The following is a 25,619-nucleotide window of genomic DNA, read 5'->3' on the forward strand; positions in this document are numbered from 1 at the left end:
CTACATGACTGGGCCATTTTAAAGATGGGGAAACTGAGGTAGAGGCCGCAGCAGGAGGGCCTGGCTCAGAGCCAGGCTCTGTGACTGACCCAGGGCTCACTCCTCCAGGACGAGACCTGCCATGGAGGGTGCTGGGCCTGGGGACTCCGCCTCTGCTCCCCCCGCCTGGGCCTCGGGAGGCAGGCACCTGGATCCAGACAGGCTCCTTGGTGGGACCCGGGGACGTGAGGTTCTCCCAGTTGCCCCTGCGTGCGTATGTGAAGGTGGTCCCTGCCACCTGGTAGTCCCCGTTCCACTGGATGGTCCAGCCACCATTGAGGAAGTACTTCTCCGGGTCCTCGCTCCGCAGTGCCAGGAAGTTGGCAGCCTCGGCCACCTCCTGGATGCGGATCTCGCGTGCGCCGGCTGGGATCAGTCCCACGTCCACATACCCTGTCAGCCACAGGTTGTGCATAGGTTGTGCCCAGGGTGAGAAGGTTGCTTATCCCAACCCGCTCCCCTCACGTCTCTCCCGACTTGCCTCCGCCTGCTGATGCCAAAGATTTCGCCATTCGCTTTAAAGTCTGAGCTCCCTAAATTGCTCGGATCTGTCTTGGGTCACCAAAACCTCACAGAGGTGCCGCAAATCCTGACCCCGTGGCCATGCCCCGTCACTCCTCTCTTGGGGACCTAAACTGGTCTCATCATAAGGCTGGATCCATCCCCTACTCTAAGGGCCGGCTGGCATCTTCTTTCTAAAAAAACCAAAGTGCCCAGGCCTTTCTCCTGGGACACCCTCCTCATCCCCATGTGGCCTTTTATTCATTCACTTCCGTCACACCCATCACGTGCCGGGCACTACTCTCAGCACTTCACATGTGTAAGCTCATGGGTAACGACCCTATAGCATAGGTACTATTGTTATCCCCATTCTACAGATGAGCAAAGTGAGGCAGACAGGGATAGTAACGTGCATGAGCGTCCTGCTGCGATATGAGCAGCCTCCAGGGCCAGTGCTTTATCCACCACACTGCACTGCATCTCTGGGATGAAATCTAAGCTTCTCAGCCTGGCACTCAAGGCCCCATAGCTGGCCCTGCCTTCCCTTCTTGCCTCCAGGGCTCTGGCATAAGCTCTTGCCTCCAGGCTCTGGCACAAGCTCTTTCCTCCATTTGGAATGCCCTTTCCATCTCTTCTGAGTTTTATGATTCGGCTCAACTTCCGCCTCCTACAGGAAACCTTCCCTGACTTCCCCAGGCCAGGACCTTCTTCCTCAGTGCTCCCACAGCCCTCTGGGCCTCCCTCCACTGCACTGGTCACACCAGAAGGTTCTGTCCCCCTGCAGGACTGAGCGCTTCACCTGCATGGCCCCATCACCTAGCACACGGTCAGTACTTGAGCAACGTGTGCAAAACAGACCAGAGGTGAGGGCACGGAGCTGGGGTCTCAGAAGCTTCAGGAGGAGACTACAATTCTTTGAAAGGCCCAGGGGCCACACACAAGCTGGGCTGGCCCTATCTGGGGTGTCTGGGACAGGAGGACTCCCCATGGGGGCAGGTCTCTGCACATGGGCCAGGGGTCCCCTGACTCCTGCAAGAATCCACCCCAGCAAGGCTTCCCTGCTTAGCCATCTCTAGGCTGGGTGGGGGCCACGAGGTCAAGGACAAGGGCCCGGGGGAGATGGGGAAGGGGCCACCAGATGAAGAGCACACCCCTCCCCACAGCGGTCCCACCCCATACCCAGGCCCTCGGCCTCCTCGAAGGTCCCGCTCACGGTGTGGCAGGTGGAGCCGTTGCCGTGGCACACGCCACAGCGGTCCTCCATAGCGCCGGAGTCAATCTCGAAGTCACAGCCCACGTTCTGCAACACACAAGGAGGGGAGGCCCCTGGTGCTGGCAGCCAGCCCTCTGTGGCCCCAGCCCCGGGGGCCAGCCAGGGTTAGGAGAAGAAAGCTGGGAGTGGGGGTCGGGAGGCCTGTCTCTGGCCCTGCCCCACCCCAGCTCTGCCTCTGGCCCAGGTGAACTTCTCTACCTCCCTAAGCCTCAGTTTCCTCAGATGTGAGACGGGGAGACCTACTCCTCCCTTAAAGGCATGTCGTGAGCATCACATGAGACAAGAGAAGGGAAGGGTTCTGCAAAGCCTGCGGGCAGGCAGGGGATCTAACACGCCACGGGCTCCTGACCAGCGCGTGCAGGGAATTTCAATGTCAAAGGCACTGGGGGTTGGCACCTCCCTCCTGGTCCTCCTCGGAGCCCAGGCCTTGATACCCCAGAGGCTTAGAGGGCAAGAAGCAGGGACAAGTAGGTGGCTGGGGACATGGGCAAAGAGGAGAGGCTATCACTGTTATTAAAAATAAGAACAGAAATTGTTACCAAACCCTAAGGGCTACTCTTCGCAGCTCAGAGCCCTTCATGTCACCTGTGTCACCTCATTTAACCCCTTCTATCAGGGAGCAAACCACTGCCTGGGGTCAGTCAGCCAGCAAGAGGTCAAGCCACTGCCTGGGCTCCGGTTTCCTGGCTGGGGCAGTGCTGGTGCAGGCATCCAAGGAGACGCAGGGGGGCGAGGCCTGACTGGGAGGGTCCCCAGTGCCAGGAGGCGTGGTAGGGGCTTTGCCTTAGAGGTCATAAAGGGTACAGGCTGGGAAGCCTGATGGTAGAGCTTGGGGAGGGTGGCCCGAGGAGGACCAGGAGGGATCCAGGAGAGAACCTGGGGCCCGCCAGTGGGGCTGGGGACAGGCAGTGCTGGGAGAGCCTCAACCTAACCAGGCACACCTTACAGATGCCGTTGATGCAGAGGTCCCGGCTGGCCCGGACCTGGTAGCAGGGGGTGCCATCGACCACGGCGTCCCGCAGCTTCTCGGCAAAGTACTCATTCGCGGGCCGGCAGTGCAGCTCGCAAGGGTTCACTGCGGGCCCAAGTAGAAGAGCCATCAGCAACAGCTGGGGCAGGAGTATGGTGGCCACCAGGAAGACCCCTCCATGACACACATCCATGGCAGGCTGGAGGCTCCCAAGCAGCACAAACATGCTGGAGACTCCAGCTGGGCTGGTAGCTATCTGCAAGGCTGCAGACTGGGCCTCCTGCTTGCATCACAGGGTAACCTTGGACCCACATACCCCCAGCCCTCTGAGCCTCAATGTCTCCACTGGAGGCAGCACTCACCGTCATTGACCACGGGCACCCATGTGTGCAGCTGGCCCTTGTAGAGCATAGCGTCAAAGTGGCTGCACTGGACGTGGCGGAAGGAGGGGTGGCCAGCAGGGCAGGCCTGCAGGTTGCAGAGGCGGAAGCGCTTCCGCTCACCCACACAGTATCTGCCTTTGTATTTGGGCCTGTGGGGAGAACCGGGGTGGGCCCCAGTGAGGGCCCAGTGAGTGGCTACTGCATGGCCACAGCCCAGAGCAAGCAGCTTCCTCCTGCACCCACACCCCGAGATCCCTGCCGCCCAGCTTTGTGCACGCTGCTCTCCTCCCTTGGGCTGCCCACCCTCTGGCCCAGACACACCCTCCCTGTTTGTAAGGACCTGCGGGGAGGTGGCAGCAGGAAGCCTGAGCTCTGCCCCCAACCTGCTGTGTGACCATGGGCAAGTCTTTGGCCACCCTCTGGACCTCAGTTTCCTCATGTATAAAGTGGGGTTGGGGCTGCCTCTGCAGAGGGCTGTTGAGAAGCTGGGACAAGCTGCAGGCATGACTGGCACTGGCTGGAGGGACTGCTCCGAGTCTCCAGCCCATGACACCAGCATCCTAACGAGCCCTTGAGTCCTCAGCCTTCCTCCTGGTGGCAGTACCCCCAGCCTGGGTCTAAAGGAAGCGCCCAGGGCCCCAGCCAGCTGAAAGGTCTGACCTAGCACAGCTCCTGAAATCCTCCGCATCTAGGCCAGGGTGGCTGGCCCCCACCCAGCTCAGACCTGGAGGCCAGGAGGCAGGGAGGGGCACAGGCCAGTCTTGGGTAAGTGCAAGGCCCTGGGTGGGGCTGGCTGTGAACCCCATGCCTGCCCCGGGTGGCCTCCTGAAGTGAAGATCAGCCGGGTAGTGCCTCGGTCTACAGTACCACTGGCCTCTGCATCTCACCAGATCTTCACACCCCCTGCGCCCCCCCGTTTAGATGGGGAAACAGAGGCCCAGAGAGGTGAAGTCACTCACCTCAGGCCACCCCTTCAGTGCTGTCCCATCCTCCCAGCTGCTCCGTCTCATCTCAGACCTTTGTTGTGCCTCTGAGGCCACCAAGCCCCTCCTGCTGAGTGCCCACTACAGATGAGCTGCAGGGCTGAGGGCCTGGCCTGCATAAACTGCATTTGCCCCTGACTACAACTTTACTGGATGGGCACTGCCATTATACAGATGGGGAAATGGAGGCCCAGAGAAGGAGTGAAGAGGGGATTCGAACCCTGAGCCATCTAAGGTCCAGGGCCCATGCTCTTCCCCACTGCCCTCTCCTGCCTCCTTCCAGCCAGCAGCTGCTTTGCCATGTGGCCTCTGATGAGTCTCTCTAGTCTCTGGGCCTCAGTGTCGCCCTCTCTGCAAAGGGGTCAGCAGTGGGGGACCCTGTCAGCCCCCAGAACACTCCTTGAAAGTGACTCAAGATGGCCTGGACACTCGGATTGACCATTATCAGGACACTTCTAAGAGCCAGGGGCTGGGACAAAGCCAAGCTCCTGCAATCGGCTGACTGCTTGGGTCCCTCTGTCCCACTGCCCAAGGGCACCCTGGGCCCCACACTCACGTAGGCTGCGTGCACTGCCGCTCGGCGCTCTGTACGCCCACGCCACAGCTCCGCGAGCAGACAGACCAGGCGCTCCAGCCGGACCAGCCACCATCCACAGCCTCGGGCCGGAAGCCCACGGGTACGCACTCCCCATTGAGACACCACTACCGAGACAGATGGAGGTAGAGCCACCCCACCCCCAAGCCTATCAGTCATCCTCACCCTAGTGAGAACAAGGTGGGTGGGAAGGCTGCGAAAGGCACAGAGGGGAAGGATGGAAGGTGAGAGAGGTCCCCTCGCAATCATCACAATCATCTGTGACCCAGGCCACATGGAGGAGCTGAGCGGGGAGTAAAACAGCCCACGTGCTGACTCAGCTGAAGACACCCTGGGAATCATGGAATCAAGCCCTGGCCCCAATGCCTCCACTTTGCAGACGGGGGCTTGGGCTGCAGAGAGCGTGGGGCTCTGCTAGGAGCACAAGCAAGACTGTGAGCCGGGGCTGACCCCAGGGCCCAGTCACAGCAGGAAGTCTGGCCTCTCACACACTCACTGCCGGGACTGGGGACATCCCCTACCTTATTCTCCCCACACCGGGTGCCGTCCACGGCTGCATCCAGCTTGGAGTGACAGGTGGTCCCCACAGAGCACCAGAGTGTGTGGCAGACATTCTGCGAGGAGGAGGGCATGGGCCATACCCTTACAACCTGCCCCGTGCTGCCACCCACCCTGCCCCCTCCCTGTCCCCAAGGGTCCCCTGGGCACCCCTCCACATGGCAGGGGCCCACAGACCCCCAGAGGTTCCTTCTTGTGTGTCTGCTCCCACCTTCCTCCCCGGACCATGTGGTGGTGTGGGGCGCCCGGGGCTGCGCTGCTCAGAGCGGTCCCCAGCTGTCCACACCTCTCCCGGCCCAGCCCCTCCTCTGGAAACACTCCCGTTAGAAGATCACTTCAGGCGATCTTCGCCAGGATAAATAGACCCTCCCCACAGGGGTTCCTTTTCCCTCTTATGAGCCAGCTCCAGAGAGGCGAAGGGACTTGTCCAAAGGGTCACAGTTGGTCCACGGTTGACCCAGAATTCAGAGCTGGGTCTGTGGCCGCCCATCCCTGGCCTCTCCCACAGGCCACTTGACGTCTCACAGTGTCACTCTGGGGCGCAGCCCAGGCCAGGCGAGGTTGCTCCCAGGCTGGCATCCACGGGCTGATGAGAGCTGTCCCCTGAGCCCTCCTGCCGTGTCCCCACACCCTCACACCCACACCGGCCCCACTCACATCCATGTCCTCGCAGAAGGCAGAGTAAGCCCCGTACTGGAGGCGGCACTGGTGGCTCACATCATAGAGGACGCCAGGCGGCACCGAGGGGAAGTCGATGATGTCCTTGGCAGGAGGGTCATCCAGGCACAGGCCCCACCCACGGCTAGAGATGGGACGGGAGGATGGAGGGGGGTGCAGCCTATGAGACCCATTGGAGAAGCCTTGGTGGGGCCGGGAGAGGAGGAGAGGTGGGAGGGGGCACAGAGCCCTACAACTGTAGGAAACTCCAGCCTCCCCGCTCGGCTCAGCCGATCCTCCACCCGCAGCCAGCAGCACAGGCCCTCCCGGCCTCTCTCATCTCACCTCCTGGGCACTCCAGCTGGCTAAACAACCCCAACCCCAATCCCAGGCCTCTGCACATGCTGCCAGGGCCCTTCCCTCAGAAGGCCTCCTGGAATGCCAAGCTGTCATGTGGCCCTGCTCTCCGACCCTCCAGCCTCTGTGTCTGAGCCCAGACCCTGGAGCCAGGCCCGACAAGGATCCGGAGAACATCACATCACAGTTGACACAACAGAGCCTCCAACAGCCCCACCCAGGCAGAGACCTCAGGTCATCTGTGGAAGGGCAAGGTCTGGAAAGCAGCCCCTCCCCTGGGGGAGAGCCCAGGGCAGCCGTGCCTGTCCCGTTTCCCCCACCCCCCACCGACAGGGCTGGCCTCCGGCCTCTGTCATACCCTATCTACTCCTGCCTTCCTCCAGCTGGCATTCCCTGGCAGCGGTGGCGGGGAAACTGGCAGACAAAAGCAGGCGCCATCTGTATCCACCACATACTCCTGCTGCTGCGGTGTGGCGAAGACAAGGCTGCCCAGACCCAACGCCATGAGGCAGGGAGCATGGAAGCAGGGACCCTGGCGAGAGCGGCCCAGGCCCTTCTGGCACCCGCTTCTGCCCCTGCCTCACTCTGTACAACCCTCAGGCATGCTATTGCTTCTGGGACCAGTGACCAGCCTGCTGCCCCTGCTGGACCTTAGGCGGGCACCACTACGGCTTAGCAGCAGGAGTGCCCTGGCATGCTGACCACCCTGCCCACAGCTCATTGCTGTCCTGGAGGAACTGGAGGAAGGTTTGGGGCCTTCTGGGGGCAGCAGTGGCTGGGGAGAATTGAGCCACACAGACTTGCAGGGCTGGGGATGACCCAGGCAGCCACAACTTGGGCAGAAACAATGGAGGGAGGCAGGACCCGCAGGACCTGGGGCCTCTAGCCAGGCAGAGGAGATAGGGAGGCACCAACCCTCCAATTCTCCAGTCTGGGTGGCCTCAGGGCAGGTGGCGCCAGGACAGAGGGCCAGGATGAGCATACAGTCCTGATGGGGACAGGCGGGGGGGTCGCACAGGGAAGAAGGGCAAAGGTGATGGATCCTGGAGTCCAGCAGGGAGAGAAAGAGACACTCCGAGATGTGGAGAGGCTGGGAGAACACGAAAGGGTCAGGAAACAGGGCCAAGACCACTGAAGGCAGGTGTGGAGAGAGGCTGGGAGGGTGGATCAGACCATGGAATCCCAAAGCCCAGATTTCAGTGGAGGGGGCCTGGCAGCTGGGAGACCCAGGGTGCAGGGGGTGTCTATGTGGTCTCCTAAGTCCCCTGGCCAGTGACAGGCCCCTGACTCTGCCCAGAGCTGCGGAGAAGAAAGCCAAGGTGACCAGACTTCTACTGAGAATCCTGGAATCCTCCTGGAATCACCCAGACTGCCCATGCTGGCTGGAAGCAGATCCTCTAATATGGGCGTTGGCAGATGGGCAGCTGCTGGATGCAATCCTAGTGCCCAAGATGACCATGTGCCAGGCTGGTCCCGGGTGCTGGGGGCATACCCTCTCATTTGCTCCTCACAACATCCCGGGCAGACTCTACCATCACCTCCCCTCACACAGTCAGGGCCCATACGTCACTTGCCCTGGGTCGCACAAGAGGGATGTGATGGCCAGGATCTGGAGCCAGGCCCAGGCTGCCTGCACCAGGCTGTGTCTACTCACTGGGCTGCCCGCAGTGCAGGGCTCCTCCCATTCAATCGCGAGCCTGGCCTCAAATACTTCACCCCAAATACAAGTTCAAAACCATGGCAGCGAGGCCTGGCGGGGAGAAAGGAGTGTCCCCAGTGCTCCTGTGGCTTGGGGCTCCTTGAGCCTCCCTGGGCCTGCACCCGGGGCAGAGTGTCAGCAGGGGGTGGTGGGGTCAGCTGGCCCTGGGCTCCCTCCTTCCTGCTAGCATTCCGTGGCTGGAGGAGGTAGACTGGGGGCTCACCCATCTCAGCCAGGGAGTCCTCTGACCCAGGGGCTGAGGGGTCCAATGCGCTTCATCCCGGCACCGACAGTCCCTGGGCTGCAGCCCAGCCCTTCTGCTTCCTGGGTGCCCCAGTGCTGACTCGCTGCTCACGTGGCTCCTGCGGGCCTGCTGTTGGGCAGCTGAAGCCACAACAATCTCTCAGCCCACCCTGGGTGTGTGGGAGAAATTGGGAGCATGAGGCGACCCTCACAGAATCCACTGCCAGAATCAGGCCGAGGTGCTGTCTTGGGAGTTAGAAACCCAAGTTCTACTCTGCCTGGCTGTAGATGCTGTGTGGCCTTGGGCCTTCACGTCCTCATCTACAAGAGGCTGATCCCAAGCTACAGGGGTATAAATAGCAGTGTCTTCTTGGGAAAAATCACACAGGCGGCCGGCAGCCAGCCCTTCCTTCCTCTGGCAGGCTGACTGCCAGGTCCTCTGCGCTGCCGACACACCCGGATCCCCAAACCCGTCAGCCCTTCCCCTCCACACCCCTCCTTAAGCTAATTATAGCGGGGCTGGGCAGTCCCACAAGAGGTCAAAGCAGACAGTAGGTGACTCTGGTCAGAAGCCTCACTCTCATCTTGAGACTGCAAAGAGCTGCCCACCACTGACAGGAGAGACCTGTGGGCCCGCTCCCCTGGCCACCCCTGGGATCTGGTCATGGAGTCACTGAATGTGGGGTCCATGGGGTGAAGTGAAGGACCCCACATGTGACCCAGCCTGCCTCTCTCCCTGGCTTTGAGGAAAGCAGGGACCAGGGCCTCCCCTCCTCCCCACCCAGGTCCAAGTTGACACTGGTGAAATGCTGTGACCTCTCCCCAGGGTCCCTTAAAGCACCTGTCAGCCCGGAAAGGTTCTTAGAGTTCTTCAGGTCAACCGTCTTGGACAAGCTCCAGAAGCTACCCTCCAGCGCCCCCCCACCACCTCCTGAGGGTTCTTCTACCCCACCCTCCACTCGCACGGCCCCGGCCTCTGCCCAGCCTGCCCTCCACTTACAGCAGCACCCTTCTTCCTCGGGGTGGAAGTCGGCCTTTAGAAGGCAGGCTCCTTCTCCGAGTCACTGTTCCTGACCCCAGGAGGGCTTGGTGCCCCTCTCCCCATTCCTACAGACCCACGAGGACTGCGTGCCTCAGTGCCAATCATCCCCAACGGTCATCTGTCCATCTCCCCACAGTGTGAGGGCCTGGAGGACAGGCACCTGGAGGTCTGTCTCCTTTACCACGGTCCTGGCATACAGGGCCTGATGGACATGGAGGCTGTGGACACAGCAAGAATGAGTTTGGATTCAGCCCTGTGGGTCTACCTGGCTGGATAAGCATCTATATGCAGGAAGCCAAAGGGCTTCAGGACCAGCCAGGATGAGAGGGTGGTATGAGTGCCTCTGAGATGCCCCCAAGTCCTAGAAACACTGCCTGACTGTTTGGTACTTTTGGTGAATCTCACTCATTCTGTCCCCCAACCTGCTTGGGTGGGGTGGGGCCCACCCTCTCTCTCCTGTCCCACCCCCAGCAAGGAGACCAAAGACTGCAGGCTGGAAGACAGGCTGCTGCCACCCTCCCCACCTCCGCACACCCTCTTCCTTCCACCTCCTGGGCCTTGGGAGGGCCCTGCTGCCTGACTCCCAGGATACAAAGGTGAAAGTGCAAAAGGACCTTGGGAAGAAGGGGTTCTTCTTCCTCCCAAACACCCCTCCACTGGGGAGGCACGTATTGCTCTGCTTCTGTCTGGCTCTCCCTGGTGCCAAGGCTCTGGGAGGCCCCGGCTGGCTCTGACTCTCACCCTGTCCTCCCACCCTCACCCCAGGCCCTGAGCCAAGTCCCTCAAGCATTCCAGCAGCTGAATGAGGACAGAGACTTGTCTGTCTGTCTGTCTGTCCTAGAGCCAGGGTGTTGGGCAGCACCCTGGGTCGGGGCAGCTGGGAACAAGCCCTGGGGGTGCTGTGGGAGTGGCTACTATTCTGATTTTCTGAAGCCATTCTCTCATTCTCTGCCTCTCTCTGGAAGGAGACACACCCTCCTCCCCCCCTTCAGGCCACTTCCCTGGTTCAAGTCCATCCCATCTGTCAGTTGGTAACAGTGGAAGGAATAGTAACGAGCGTGTGTGAAATGCTCACTGTGTGGCAGGCACTGTGCTAAGCACTGCAGGCGTTTTCTCACTTATTCCTCATATCACATGCACAAGGCAGGCCCATCATCATGTCCACTTTTTGAGGCTTAAGGGATAATATAACTTGTCTGCCAACACAGGTAGAAGCTTGGGCCATAGTCTAGGTTCTTTTTTTTTTTTTTTTTTTTCTGCAAGATGGTCTTGCTCTGTTGCCCAAGCTGAACTGCAGTGGCGTGATCTTGGCTCACTGCAACCTCCGCCTCCCAGGTTCAAGCAATTTTCCTGCCTAGCCTCCCGAGTAGCTGGGATTATAGGTGTGCACAACCACGCCCAGCTAATTTTTGTATTTTTAGCAGAGACGGGGTTTCACCATGTTGGCCAGGCTTGTCTCAAACTCCTGACCTCAAGGGATCTGCCTGCCTCAGTCTCCCAAAGTGCTGGGATTACAGGTGTGAGCCACCGTGCCCGGCCAGTCTAGGTCCTTAACCACCAAACAAAACTCTTCTCTGCTTCCAATCCCACTGCCCACGCCAGTAATCCCTCTTCCACTGGAGGCCAGCATCCTTGCTCTTACATCCCTAATGGACCTGGTCACATCCCTGCTTAAACCCCACAGTGAGTGGACTTGTAGAAAAACACGGCACATTGAGCAGACAGATTTATCACTGCTCCCTTCCAAAACTCCACTATGATGACAGTAGAGGAAATGAACAAGGCATAAATCCATAAGGGGTGATGATGGGTAATGAAGGATGTCAACAAGATTCTGGAAGCTGGGAAGCAGATGGCCAGGCAGTAGCTGACTTGGTAGAGTGATGAAAGCTGAGAGCCAAGTGCCTGCAGGGAGGAACTACCCAGAAAGAGAAGCCTGGAAAGGCTCAGGAATTGAGTTTCCAGGGACCCCTCAGGGCCTTAGGGCCAGGAGGGCTGAAGACAGTAGGCCTGAAAGTCTGTAAGAACTGATCAGACCCTAGATCCCCTCCCCAGCCCTGAGTAGCCAAGTGACGGCCACCTGCCACCCAGCAGAGGGCCGGGGATCACTCCCTGGAGAGGGTGAACCAGGAGGCTCTGGCCCAGGAATGGTGGACATACATGAAGGCCCAAGGCAGAAGGACCTACAGAGAAAAGAGGACAGGCAAAAGTCTACACATTGAAGGGTAGGAAACATGCCAAGCCAGAATGCTGCAGCCAGACATACAGTCTCCCAGGAAAAGTCTAGAGGATTCCTCTCGGAAAACTGAATCACTCAGAAAAATGACCTCAGATACTGACATTAGAGGATCTCCCCAAAATATCCCCGTCCAAACCAGTCCTTCATCAGTGACTTGGAAAAGTCCTGCCCAAGTCCACAAACTGCACAATGAGTATCTCTGCATCTCCTTGCTTTATATGAAATACAGCCAATGCATTTTAAGAAAACTTTTTTTTGAGACAGAGTCTCTCTCTGTTGCCCAGGCTGGAGTACAGTGGCGCAATCTCGGTTCACTGCAGCCTTCGCCTCCCAGGTTCAAGCGATTCTCCTGCCTCAGCCTCCTGAGTAGCTGCGATTACAGGCACCAGCCACCATGCCTGGCTAATTTTTTGTATTTTATTTTTTTTTTAGTAGAGACAGGGTTTCACCATGTTGGCCAGGCTGGTCTCGAACTCCTGACCTCAAGAGATCTGCCTGCCTCAGCCTCCCAAAGTGCTGGGATTACAGGCATGAGCCACCACGCCTGGCCAAGGAAACTGTTAACATGAAACAAATATTTTTTTTAAAATAACCCAAAGGAAAGAAAAACATTTCAGGGAACAGAAGAAAAAAGTCAAATCCATGTAAGTAATAACCTCACAGAGATAAGAGAACATACTGTACCCACGAAACAGGAATAGGATCAAAAGGTGCACAGGTTAAGCATCTCCAATCTCAAAATCCAAATGCTCCAAAATCCAAAACTTTTGAACACTAACATGATGTTCAGAGGAAATGCTCTTTGGAGCACTTCAGATTTTGGACTTTCAGACTGGGGATTCTGAACTGCTAAGTATAATGCAAATACTCAAAAATTAAAAAAAAAATCCAAAATCTAAAACACTTCTGGTCCTAAGTATTTCAGATATGAGACACTCAATGTGTATTTAGTGAATGAGAAAGTTTAAGAAATTAAAAGTACAATAAAAAATGAAAATTTTAATAGAAGGATTGTAAAGTAAAGATAAATCAGATGCCTCCTAGAAAACAGAAAGAGGTGGCTGGGCACGCTGGCTCACAACTGTAATCCCAGAACTTTGGGAGGCTGAGGGAGGAGTCCAGAAGTTCAAGCCCAGCCTGAGCAACATGGCAAAACTCCATCTCTAGAAAAAATTAAAAATTAAAAAATTAGCTGGGTGTGGTGGCACACACCTGTTGTCCCAGCTACTCGGGATGCTGAGGCAGGAGGATCATTTGTGCCTGGGAGCTCAAGGCTGCAGTGAGCCATGATTGTGGCACTGCACTCCAGCCTGGGCAACAAAGTGAGACTCAAAGAAAGAAAGAAAGATGGAGAGAGAAAGAGAGAGAGAGAGAGAGGAGGGAGGGAGGGAGGATAGAAAAGAAAAGAAAATAGAAAGAGATGAAAAAGTGTAAAATGTTTAAAAATAAGAAAGTGAGAGAATAGCTGAATATTCAGGGTTCCAGAAAGAAAAAATGTAAGAAAGTTATCAAATAAATAATACAACAACAGTTCAAGAATTGAAGGGCACAAGTTTCTAGATTAAAACAGTCCAGTGAGTGCTCCCTCAAATTAAAATAGACCAAGGCATATATTGTAAAATTTAAAATCACCAAAAAGAGAGAGAAAGACAGAGAGTCCTAAAAGCTTCCAGATTTTTTAAAAGGTCACATTCAAATCACAATGGTATGGGATCTCTTCAGAGCAATGTTGGAAACTAGAAGACAACAGAAAAATGCGTTCAACATTCTGAAGAAGAGTCACTTCCAACCCAGAAGTTGATATCAAATCAAAATATCAATCAGATGTGAGGGAAGAATAAAGACACTTTGAGACGGGCAAACCATTTACCTCCATGCACTCTTTCTCAGAAAGCTGCTTGAGGATGTGCTCCACCAAAACAAATTAAAAAAAAAAAAAGTACCTCCCCATAGAAAAAGTAGCATGGGATCCAAGAAACAGGAAGACCCTCCATGAATATTTTGGGGCAGGCCTAGAAAGCATCCAGTCTAAACTGGAGGACAGAGGGAAGTTGGGAGGAGGGTCCAAGAAGGAAGGGAACTGCTGGATTATCTGGTAGGGATTACCTTTGGGAAAACTGGATTAAGAGACATCTTTTAAAACTATTAAAGGATCTGGAAGGCCTGGAGAAGCAATGAAAACCAAGCAAATAAAAAACTTGTTCTTAAAAAGAAATGCCATCTAGATGGGGTGCGGTGGCTCTCACCTGTAATCCCAGCACTTTGGGAGGCCAAGGTGGCGAATCACTTGAGGTCAGGAGTTCGAGACCAGCCTGGCCAACATGGAAACCCCATCTCTACTAAAAATACAAACATTAGCTGGGTGAGGGTGGCAGATGCCTGTAATCCCAGCTACTTGGGAGGCTGAGGCATGAGAATCGCTTGAACCCGGGAGGCAGAGGCTGCAGTGAGCCTAGATTGTGCCACTGTATTCCAGCTGGGGCAACAGAGTGAGACTCTCTCTCAAAAAAAAAAAAAGAAAGAAAGAAAGAAAGAAATGCCATCTTATTACAACACTTAGTTCAGCCATCAAGATTTATAGCCATAATAATGAAAATGCAGAATATGGACTTAATCCAAATATGTTAACACTAAATTGGGATGAAAGGTGAGGGGACAAATGTATATACAGGAAGTGATGCAAAGGTGCTAAATCCCAACCTTCCAGATAATATCTAAACTGGAAAATCAATAAATGAGAGTCTAGCAATACTTTTAGGAAATAGGAAAGTAAATACAAGAAAAAGCTAACAGTGTTAAGTTTGAAGGTGGTTGCCTAGAAAAAAGCAATGGAGGGTGGGGAGAAGTGGGGCAGGTTTAGGTGTACAATGCTCTGCTGTTGCCATCTTCTATTCTTTTTTTTTTTTTTTTTTTGAGACGGAGTTTTTTTGCTCTTGTTGCCCAGGTTGGAGTGCAGTGACGAGATCTTGGCTCACTGCAGCCTCCACCTCCCGGGTTCAAGCAATTCTCCTGCCTCAGGCTCCTGAATAGCTGGGATTATAGGCGTCTGCCACCATGCCCAGCTAATTTTTTATATTTTTAGTAAAGAGGGGGTTTCACCATGTTGGCCAGGCTGGTCTTGAACTCCTGACCTCAGGTGATCCACCCACCTCGGCCTCCCAAAGAAATGGGATTACAGGCATGAGCCACTGTGTCTGGCTCGCCATCTTGAATTCTGCCTATCTTTGACCTTGTGCCTTGTAAGCGAGATCTATTTATTTTATGATTATTATTATTTTTTGAGATGGAGTCTCACTCTGGCACAGGCTGGAGTGCAGTGGCGCAATTTCGGCTCACTGCAACCTCCGCCTCCTGGGTTCAAGTGATTCTGCTGCCTCAGCCTCCGGAGTAGCTGGGATTACAGGCACCCACCACCACACCCGGCTAATTTTTGTATTTTCAGTAGAGAAGGGGTTTCACCATGTTGGCCAGGTTGGTCTCGAACTCCTGACCTCAAGTGACCCACCCGCCTCAGCCTCCCAAAGTGCTGGAATTACAGGCATAAGCCACCATGCCCAGCCAGTAAGCAAGGTCTGATGGGACAAAGGAGCCTGTATCTGAGCAGAGGAGACATGGGCAATGTCTGTGTCCACCATTCCTTGCTGCTCCACTTGCATCTCACATTTACTTTGGTCCATGAGCTCAGAATCTATAATGTGTAGGAGTTCGGTGAGACTCAAAGCAATTAGACAATAAACATGTTATGTCAACAACTGAGTAAGGGACGGGGGGCACTGACAGGCCCAGAGGCTGCATTTTCCATTTGAACCAGACTTACTTCAAATGCAGAAAGAAGACAATGACCAAGGAGCACCATCATCCTTTCTTACCCGTGTTAACACCCCTGTATTAGCCAATCGCTATGCAGAAAATGAAGACATGGGAGGAAAGAGAACCCCACAGTTCCTTCTCCTTTCAGTCTTTCCTTCCTCATTGGTAAGAAAAGGTAGAGAGCCTGGGTAGAACATGCACATACCAAGGAGTGAGATGAAACTAGTTGAGATAGTTTTATTCTATCTCATCCTCTGGTAAATATGAGCTACAAAAGACGAATTGTATAATTTCAGTGACTCTGCATACAAGTTAATACAGCTGACCTTTGAACAACATGGATTTGAACTGCACAGGTCCACTTACATGTGGATTTTTTTCACCTCTGCCACCCCTGAGATCATCCCCTGCCTTTCTCCTCTCTCCTCAGCCTACTCAACATGAAGAGGATGAGGATCCTCTTCCACTTAATGAACATCCACTTCCACTTAATGAACAGTGAACATATTTTCTCTTCCTTATGATTTCAGTAACATTTGCTTTTCTCTAGCTTACTTTATTGTAAGAATACAGTATATATTATATACAACATACAAAATATGTATTAACTGTTTATGTTATCAATAAGGCTTCCAGTCAACAGTAGGCTATTAGTAGTTTTGGGCGAGTCGAAAGTTATATGTGGATTTTCAATTGCATGGGAGTCAGCACCCCTGACTCCGAGTTGTTCTGGGGTCAGCTATACTCTTATATTTGCATTTAAAACTGGCACTGCACAAAATAAAGATGAATGGTACAATTTATGCCAATAATTTAAATTTAAAACTTTTTCTTACTTAGAACATTAAATAGCAAATTTGAAGAAAAAAAAAAAAAAAAACACCAGAACAGGCCGGGCATGGTGGCTCATGCCTGTAATTCCAGCACTCTGGGAGGCCAAGGTGGGCGGATCACCTGAGGTCACGAGTTCAAGACCAGTCTGGCCAACATGGCAAAACCTCATCTCTACTAAAAATACAAAAAGTAGCCAGCCATTGTGGCGCACGCCTGTAGTCCCAGCTACTCAGGAGGCTGAGGCAGAAGAATCGCTTGAACCCGGGAGGCGGAGGTTGCAAGTGAGCCAAGATCGCGCCACTGCACTCCAGCCTGGGCAACAGAGCGAGACTCTGCCTCAAAAAACAAACAACAACAACAAAAACACCAGAACAAATAAAGAGAACATGAAAAAAAGGAGAAAGCTTCGTATTTCAGTTCCTTTAATGGCCCCTTCTTCCTGCCTCTGACTGGACCTTGTGGCCGGCCCTCACCTCCTCCGGCTTCATTTCCTACGCAGCCTTGGCTCCCATAGCCTTGCTCAGGGTTCTGCCGTTCCCTGAAAGCTCTCCTGCTCCTTTACGGCTGCAGGCCTGTCTCAGGCTTCCTCTACCAAGAACGCCATTCTTCTCCCTTCTGCACATGTGTGAATTCTCGCTCCTCCTCCAAGTTCAAGCCTCCTTCCAGGAGGACATTTGGGACGCCAGCACCACATCTTTGCCAGGTGCCCCTCTGCTTCCCTCTACCCCGGCCCTGCAGTGTGACTGTCTGCATCTCTCCCAGCAGACCTTGACCTCATGGATCAAGGCGTAGGGGCCCAGGGCTGGGGGACTTACTCAAGGAACCTGGTGATGTACTGGCGGCTGCAGCGGGACCAGGTGAGGGGAGCAGCGTCGTACAGGAGCTGTGGAGACATGATGAAAGGCCGTTTCCCAACGGGCTCACAGTCATTGCCGCTTCCGTCATGCTGAATGCCAAAACTGTGTGAGAGCACAGGCCCCAGGGGCGGGTGAGCCGGCGGGAGGCTGCCAGCCTGCCCTCCCCTGGACACCCACAAGGTGCACAGTCCTAGTTCCCAGGGCTGATTCTGCCACCCAATGGCCGCAGAAAGTCACATTCCCTTCTCTGAGCCTCAGTTTCCTGAATGTAAAATGAGGGTACAACAGCTAGTATCCCAAGGGCTCCTGCTCCAGCCTGAAATAAGGGCCAGGGACCCAGAGCAGCCCTGCTCCAGCCCGGGGACTGGCCAGCAATGGCAAATCAGGTGGCACAGATGTGGGCCTGTGATGGCCCCTGCAAGCTCACTGGCCTCAAGAACAGTCTGACAGCGGTTCCCACTCATAGGTCCTTGTCCCAAGGCTGTGCACTTGAGTTAAGGGATCTGAGTTGCTGTATCACAGAAAGTTCTCCAGAGACCATCCTTGGGAAGGATACGAGAAAAATTATTTCCTGAGCATCTACTATGTGCCATGGGCCATGCTAAGCACTTTCAGAAACACAGTCTCACTCAGTTCTCATTATTACCCTCAGGGAGGCTCAGAGAGTCTAAGGAACTAGCCAGGGTAACACAGCCAGGAAACTGCAGTACTGCGGCAGGCTGTTCTTTCTGCAGCCATAAGCAGCTTCAAGGTCCTGCAGGCACAGCCATCACCCACGAAACCTGGATGTCTGAATGGATGATCCCAACAGCTTTGACCCACAGAACCCTCTGGGAGCCTGCCTTTGATGGCTTGCTAGACAATCTAAGATGCTGCCATATTCGCCAGCTCAACAGCCAGGGCACAGGTGGCTGGAGGCCTGTGAAGACAGGAGCCTCAGGCAGCGGTGTCAGATGGAGGGAGCCTTGGACATCACTGAATCCAAACCCCTCAATCTATGGGAAGCACACAGAGGCCCAGAGAGGGCAGGCACTGGCCCAGGCCACAGAGCAAACAGGAACACGGACAGGGATCGAGAGTAAAAAATACAGCACTGAGGGCAATGCGGAGGGACAGCCAAAGAGCTACGATGACTTTCCGGCCCATCACAACTCCCCTTTAAATAAGACTCCCTCCAGGCCAGTCCTAGAGATGCCCAGGCAGGCCTCTCTCCTGCTTTACAGGGAAGCAGCCTGGTTGTGGGGAGGGGACAGTGCAGGGGCAGCACATGGCCAGATGGTCGGGGCTTCTTCTCCAGAGAGCTTCCTTTCCCCTGGACTTTGTGACCCACAGGCTGGATACCCAGTGCCCCCAGGCTGCGAGGGTGAAGCTCGACTCTCAGTGTAGCAATGGGGGCAGGCACAGTACCTGTGCCCGAGCTCGTGGGCTACAGTGAAGGCCAGCGGCAGGCCCGTGTCCTCGTTGATGCTGCAGCTGCGGTGCGGCTGGCACATGCCCGCCACGTGGGACAGGCCCAGGGTCTCACAGGGCCGGTTCATGGCTGCACACAGGTCCTTCCTGCACAGGCAAAGAAGCGGCCTTCAGGCTAACCTGGCGAGTGCCAGGCCTACCTGAGCTAAGGCCAGGGAAGGGTCCCCCCAAGTTGATCCCAAGCGAAAAGGATGTCCCTCCCACCGTTCTGTGACGTGAGGCCAGCACGGTGGCCGCTTGGGAAGCAGGTGCTCTCATTCACACACAAGCCACTGGGCATCTCTTTGACCCTCGGGAACACAGACCCGCACAGAATAATTTTGGTTACTATCCAGCAGGGGCGCTGACAGAAGCTGCCAGAGTCCAGCAGAGGGAAAATAACTGCCTCTGCACACATCAGCAGTTGCCGGAGTTTAGGGGAGGAGAGAGGAAGGTGGCTGTGACTATAAACGGGTAGCACGAGACATCCTTCTGATGGGACAGATCTGTATCTAGACTGTAGGGGTGGGTAGGTGAACCCACAATGATGAAACTGCAAAGAACTGAATACACACACACACACAGAGGGAAGTACGTGTGGAACTGATGAGATCTGAGTAAGTCTGTGGATGGTATCAGTGTCAGTTTCCTGATTGGGATACTGTGCTCTAGTCATGCAAGATGTTACCACTGGGGGAAATGGATGAAGGCTATACAGGCCCTCTCTCTATTATTTCTGACAACAGCATGAAAATCCACAATTATTTCAAAATAAAAAGACCTCCCCAAGTGCGGACAGAATCCAGCCTTGGGCCAAAGGTGTACAAACTCTCCTCAAAACGGGGGTCCCTGAGAGCACGGCCCCCTCCTCCACCAGGGCTTCTTCCGCAGGGCCGGGAAGCACCTCCTGAGATGCAGGTTCCCACCCTCCTGCGGCTGCGGTACCTGGTGAGCAGGATGGCGGTGTCATGGTGCAGGGGGTGGGCGTCCCCCTTCATGTTGATGCTTTTCTGCCACTTGCAGAAGCTCTTCAGGGTGTTGTCTGCATGGTGCGTGATCTTTAGGTCCTCCTGGGGGCAGAGAGAGTGACTGCTCATGCCTCCCCTGAGTTCCAAGAAGGTCAAGCCCAATTCTCCCCCATACAAAGGCAGGAGACAGAGGCCCAGCAGGGCAGTGGGAGGCCCACAGGCACCAGTCCAGCTTCCGGCCTGACCATCCCTCCTGTAGGAACCTCCTGCAGGGGACCTGGGACCTGAGAGAGAGTCAGTCAGGAACCAGGGGGTGGCAGGGGACACAGTCCAGGCCAAGGAGGCCTTCACTGTGCCCTTCCAGCACAGGTCATGGGGCAGGAGGGCTCTGGCAGCCGAAGCCATTGCCGGGCAGCGTGGGACCACATGACCGCTCACCTCCTCATCTTCCAGCAGGACCAGGCGCACAATGGTGATGTGGATGGGGTTCCCAATGCTGGGGTCATGAAACAGGCCAGCCACCTGCCCAAGAGATGGGGGGTTCAGGCTGTCACCAGGATGAAGGATACAAGCAGCCAATGCCCACCCCAACCCACCCACCCATCCAGGGCAATGCACACCTATGCTCACACACAGGGACGCTCACACTGGTGCATACAGGCTGCACAGCGGACAGGCGATGCACATGCACCAATGCATGTGTCCCCACACCTCACACACACTGCCCCAGTGCAGCAGCAGGAGAACCTGGAGAGAACAAGAGGCCTCTGAGGCCCCTTCCCAGAGTTGCAGCCTCTCCTGAGCATCAGTTTCCAAGTACTAACTCCATACCCACCCAGCACAGGCGATGGCAGCTCAGACCTCCAAATGCTGGTTTCTTGGCCTGTCTCAGGGCCCTAGTCCTCCAACTGCCACTGGGCTATGACAGCAGTGCCTTCTTGACCCGGGGATGCCAGGACCAGCATCCCAGGAGTACACCATCCAATGAGGCATAGACCTGGGCATGGCCCAGAGGGTAGAGTGAGGATAGGCACAGGCCTATGGAGCCTCCCCACTGCTCTGCTATTCCATCTCCCCGGGGCTGACAGCCACGGGGCCAAGGAGGCAGGTGTGCACATCTATCAGAGGCCCCATGGCTACATGGGGCTCCCTACTGAGCCCCAGGAGACGGGGCTATCCCCAAAGATGGAAGATAAGCCAAGGTGAGGGGAAGTGGGTGGGGAAAGCCATCTGCTCTTTTAAAACTCCCTCAGAACAAAAAAGAGGCCAGCCCATGACTGGGGACAGCTGGCAGGTTCCCAGAGGGCAGGGATGGCAGAACAGGCCAGTTGTGAGTTGGCTTCTAGCAATGCATCAAGAAAAATAATATTCAGATAGGAAGGGACCAAACAAACACTGTTAAGAGGGCACCAAAGCCCCTGATTATGGGGATGAACGACACTCTCAGAACCCAAGGTCAGAAATGGGGAAGATAAACAGCGATATCATGTGCCACTGTCACCTCCACACACAGGCTGGGAGCCCGGGAGCCCTGAACCACCTTTCTCCAATACAACCAACCAATTTTGCTTCCCAAGTTTTGCCTGACTCTGTCTCTTCTCTCCATCTCCAACACCACTGCCTCGTCCAAGTTGCCATCATCATTTTGTCTGCTCAGTTGTTGAGGTCTCCTACGAGTGTCCCCATATTCTGCGGCCCCTCCAGACCACCTGCAGCCTAGTGGCTCCACCATCGATCTTTGAAATGCAAACCCCATCATGACATGCCCTTGCCTAAAGCAGTAAGTGGCTCTTCACTGTCCAGGAAAAGGACAGAAGTCCCCAGCCTAGCCAACAGGCCTCTTGGATCTGGCCCCCGCCTTCCTCTCTGACCTCCCCTTGCCTCCCTCTCACTCTCTGGCTCCAACCGCTCTGTCTTTCTCTTAGAATCCCATGATTCTTCCCAACACAGGGCCGTTGCAGATGCTGTGGCCTCAGCCTGGAACGTCTTCCCACCTGTATTCCCCAAGTTACCTCCTATCCTCTCTCCTGCCCTCAACCCCACGTCATGTCCTCTGGGGAGCTTTTATTTGATCTAACACTTCCAAAGCACTATGAACTTGTCCTTCCTAGCACCTCCCTCCATTGCTCCTTCATAGTCAACAAGGTAATGGTTTCATTAACTAATGTCTGTCTCCCTCACAGGACCACAAGCTCCATGAGGACAGGTTCCAGGTCTATGTGAACTTCCTCTTACAGCCCCAGTGACACGTCTTGTACCTGGCACATGATGGGCACTCAAGGCATATTTGCTGAATGAATGAATGTGCCTTGGGTACTTGCTCAGTATTTCCAGTGTATTATCTCATTAAAAATAAACAGTGGAGGCTGGGTGTGGTGGCTCACGCCTGTAATCCCAACACTTTGGGAGGCCAAGGTGGGTGGATCACCTGAGGTCAGGAGTTCGAGACCAGCCTGGCCAAATGGTGAAACCCGTCTCTACTAAAAATACAAAAATTAGCTCGGCATAGTGGCGCATGCCTGTAATCCCAGCCCCCTGGGAGGCTGAGGCAGGAGAATCGCTGGAACCAGGGGAGGCAGAGGCTGCAGTGAGCTGAGATTGTGCCACTGCACTCCGACCTGGGTGACAGAGCAAGACTCCATCTCCAAAAGAAAGAAAGAAAGAGAGAAAGAGAGAGAGAGAGAAAGAAGAAAGAAAATGGGGTGAAAAGGGACCTGTCTTGCTATCCTTGGGACAGACCCACCCAAGCTCTAGGACTCAGGTCTGAGTCTAGCATGGGGAGAACACTGATAAACTGGGGTCTGTAGGTAGCATTGGTAAAGAAGGATGAGGCTGTCCTGAAGGTGGCTGTGGGTCAGATACTGCAGCAGCCAAAAAAATAGCCACAGCCAACCCTGATTGAGCTTAACATGTATAGTCCCTGTACTGGGGGCTTAGCATGCATTATCTTATTTAATCTTCTTACTTCTAAGGTAGGCACAATTATCCTTGTTTTACAAATGAAGTAACTGAAGCTCAAAGAGAGGGTAAAGCTGGGCTCGGAACCCAGGTTTTGCTGCTTCAAAGCCCCTGCTTATTTCCTAAATTTGGGGAATGCTGCCTGCCTATTCTGTTGGGGAGTCTCGATGCATATTTATTTTGAAGGCTCTGAGAAGTCCTGTAGTAACGAAGTCTGTTTTACCTTTTTTTTTTCTTTTGAGACAGAGTCTTACTTTGTCACCCAAGATGGAGTGCAGTTGCATGATCTCGGCTCATTGAAGCCGCTGCAGCCTCGAACTCCTGGGCTCAAGCAATCCTCCCACCTCAGCCCCTCAAGTAGCTGGGACTACAGGTGTGCACCACCATGCCTGGCCCGTTTTACTTTTTTTAACCCTGTGTGGCCAAACTTATTTAAAAGCACCATCTTTTTTTTCACAGTGCACTACTGGCATTCTCTGGAACACAGTCCCTGAAATATTCCTTGGGAAATGCTACAATGAGACAGAGTCCCCAAGTGTAGGATCGTGCTCTTCCACATCCATCACCTGATCCCAGGTAGAGCGATGGCTCTCAACAAGTCAGTCTTAAATAAACATCTGATCCTGAGGGAACATCTGTTCCCCATCCTTCTGGCCTACCCTGGCCACCATGGCTTCCCAGCTGCCCCTCTACAGGGCAGGTTAAGGGGCACAGGGGACAGAATGGGGCTTTGGAGGTGGACAGACCTGAGCTCCAGTCCCAGCTATACCACTTACTAGCTGCATGACCTTGAGCGAGCCCCTTGACCTCTCTGAATCTTTGTTCCCTCAACTTGAAAATGGGGATGAGGGCTGGGAGTGGTGGCTCACGCCTGTAATCCCAGCATTTTGGGAGGACGAGGCGGGCAGAATAGCCTGGCCAACATGGTGAAATCCCCTCTCTACTAAAAATACAAAAACTAGCAAGGCATGGTGGGGCACGCTTGTAATCCCAGCTACTCAGGAGACTGAGGCAGGAGAATCACTTGAACCCAGGAGGCAGAGGTTGCAGTGAGCCGAGATCGTGCCATTGCACTCCAGCCTGGGTGAAAAGAGTGAAACTCTACCTCTAAATAAGTAAATAAATAATAAAATGGGGGTGAGGCTTAGATGAGGTGGTGGGTGTTGAACACTGGACAAAAGGTAGACAGATATTCACAAGGCTCCAGCCCTAACCCACCAGGGCCTCAGGCCATGGCTCCACAGTCCAGCCTTCCTCAGAGGCTGGCCATATGGATTCCCATGTCCCTGCCATCCCTGCAGCCTCCTAGGGGGTCCAGCACTGTCAGGCTCATAGGTGCCCCCATCCTGTCCTGACCAATGCTGGGCTCACCGGCTCAGAAAAGCTTGATATTGTCAGAGCAGGTGAGTGTGAGAACCAGTCCCACCCTCTCCCCGAGGATGGGGCTCACCAAGTGAATGCGTGGGTCCTATGAGCCAGGGCAAGGCAGCCAGGAAGGGGCCAGGCCCTGGGGCAAAAACACCTGAATCCTGTCACCCAGGTTAAGTTATGGGGGACCTGTTGGGTTGGGCGGGTCTTTTTTTGTTTTTGTTTTTTTTGAGATGGAGTCTCGCTCTGTCACCCAGGCGGGAGTGCAGTGGCACGATCTCAGCTCACTGCAACCTTCGCCTCCCAGGCTCAAGCAATCCTCCCACCTCAGCCTCCCAAGTGGCTAGGACTACAGGTGTGCACAACCGCACCCAACTATTTTTTGTATTTTGGTAGAAATGGGGTTTCACCATGTTGGCCAGGCTGGTCTCCAACTCCTGACCTCAAGTGATCTGCCCACCTCAGCCTCTCAAAGTGCTGGGATTATAGCCATGAACAACAACACCCAGTCGGGTGCATCTTACTCTGCCCAGAATCTGGAGCATAGGGGACACTCAGAAAAGTGGGGGTGAAATGAACCCAGTTAACCATCGGTGGCTCCAGTTAGCCTCCTGGGTCTTTCAGGCTGAGCCCCCAAAGTGCTGAGAATGAGAAGGAGGGAACCTCAGGGCCTGAGAACTTGCCCTTGCCCCTTGCTCCACCCCTATAGCCCAGGGGCTGGGCCCTGCTGTCCAGCAATAGCCCTGCTGAACCCTGGCTGTTAGTGGCTCCCCTCCCTGGGCAGATGAGGCTTGATCTGGGCCTTCAAGGCCTCAAATGCCAGGCAGAAGGCTGTGACATTTATTCCATATGGAACAGGGAGCCAATGAGGGTGTCCCAGTGAGGGAAGAACTGGCCCAGAGCTGCACTCGCTGATGAGGACTCAAGTAGTGGGGACGTGGTGGCCAGCAGGTAGAGATAACAGCCCTGGACGTAGCCCCTTCCTCTCTCTGAGCCTCAGGTTTCACAGCGATAAACTAGGGGGCCAGACACTGGATGATCTCAGCGGGTACTTCCTTTAGGGTTGCAGGAGGTGAGGGGCTGGCAGGGGGAAGCAGCAGCATAGGATCCTGGCCCCAGGGCCTCTTTAGATATCATCCTGTTCGCAGCACACACACTTACCTTGCCCCCAACCACCCAGCCCAGGAGAGACACAGGGTTATATGGTGGCCTGCCCACCAGCTGGCTGCTAAGAAGGCCAGGGGCAGAAATCTTTCCTCCCAGGGGCTGCAGGAAGCAGCTTGGAGCCTGAGGCCTCCACCGGCACCCACAGGGCAGGAGTAGGGAGTGGCAGCTCTGCAGTAGTCGGCTCCAGGAATCACCAGCTGCAATCAGCCACAGTGCCCCTGGTGGGACTTAGGACACCTGAGCTCCCATCTGGCTCTGCCCTGCCTGGTTGTGCGACCTGGGCAAGTCACTCGCCCTCTCAAGGCCTCTGATATCTCATCCATCATGTGGGCTCAAGAGCAGTTTGCCCACCCCACAAGGTACTGTTGTCATGCCCAGTTCACAGATGAGCAGGCTGAGACTCAGACAGGGCAAGTGACTTGCCCAAGGCTACCAGCTAGTGACCACGGAACTGCTCAGATTCTTCTAACTGTAATGTGTGCTGATGTCTCAGGCAGAGTCTCAGGCAGAGTGTGGTCTGATCAGGCATTTCTGTGTTTCCAGCATCTAGCACAGGTCCTGACACAAAGGAAGGAAGTATCTGTGCAGGAAAGCATGAATGAACCAACTAGTCTACAAGTCCCCCAGGCAAGCACAGGGTTGTGGCTGCCTCAGTCTCCCACTCCCGCT

The 25,619-nt window shown here is 54.8% G+C and overlaps 1 protein-coding gene across 4 annotated transcripts in view; it reads right to left on the bottom strand.

Annotated features, from left to right (window-relative positions):
- The window catches only part of ADAMTS7 (ADAM metallopeptidase with thrombospondin type 1 motif 7), a 52,913-nt gene that overhangs the window by 12,107 nt on the left and 15,187 nt on the right, over positions 1–25,619 (bottom strand). For all 4 annotated transcript variants that reach the window (XM_054449979.2, XM_054449978.2, XM_054449977.2 and 1 more), the window contains exons 5-15: positions 19,896–19,979; positions 19,435–19,559; positions 18,448–18,597; positions 16,999–17,142; positions 5,960–6,104; positions 5,266–5,358; positions 4,706–4,851; positions 3,146–3,315; positions 2,755–2,888; positions 1,720–1,840; positions 188–432 (exon numbers count right to left, since the gene is read on the bottom strand). In XM_054449979.2, coding sequence (XP_054305954.1) covers positions 188–432; positions 1,720–1,840; positions 2,755–2,888; positions 3,146–3,315; positions 4,706–4,851; positions 5,266–5,358; positions 5,960–6,104; positions 16,999–17,142; positions 18,448–18,597; positions 19,435–19,559; positions 19,896–19,979 — 1,557 coding nt within the window. The remainder of the gene's footprint in view (positions 1–187; positions 433–1,719; positions 1,841–2,754; positions 2,889–3,145; positions 3,316–4,705; positions 4,852–5,265; positions 5,359–5,959; positions 6,105–16,998; positions 17,143–18,447; positions 18,598–19,434; positions 19,560–19,895; positions 19,980–25,619) is intronic.

Source organism: Pongo pygmaeus, chromosome 16 (assembly GCF_028885625.2).
Source record: "Pongo pygmaeus isolate AG05252 chromosome 16, NHGRI_mPonPyg2-v2.0_pri, whole genome shotgun sequence".
In the NCBI taxonomy this organism is placed as follows: domain Eukaryota; kingdom Metazoa; phylum Chordata; class Mammalia; order Primates; family Hominidae; genus Pongo; species Pongo pygmaeus.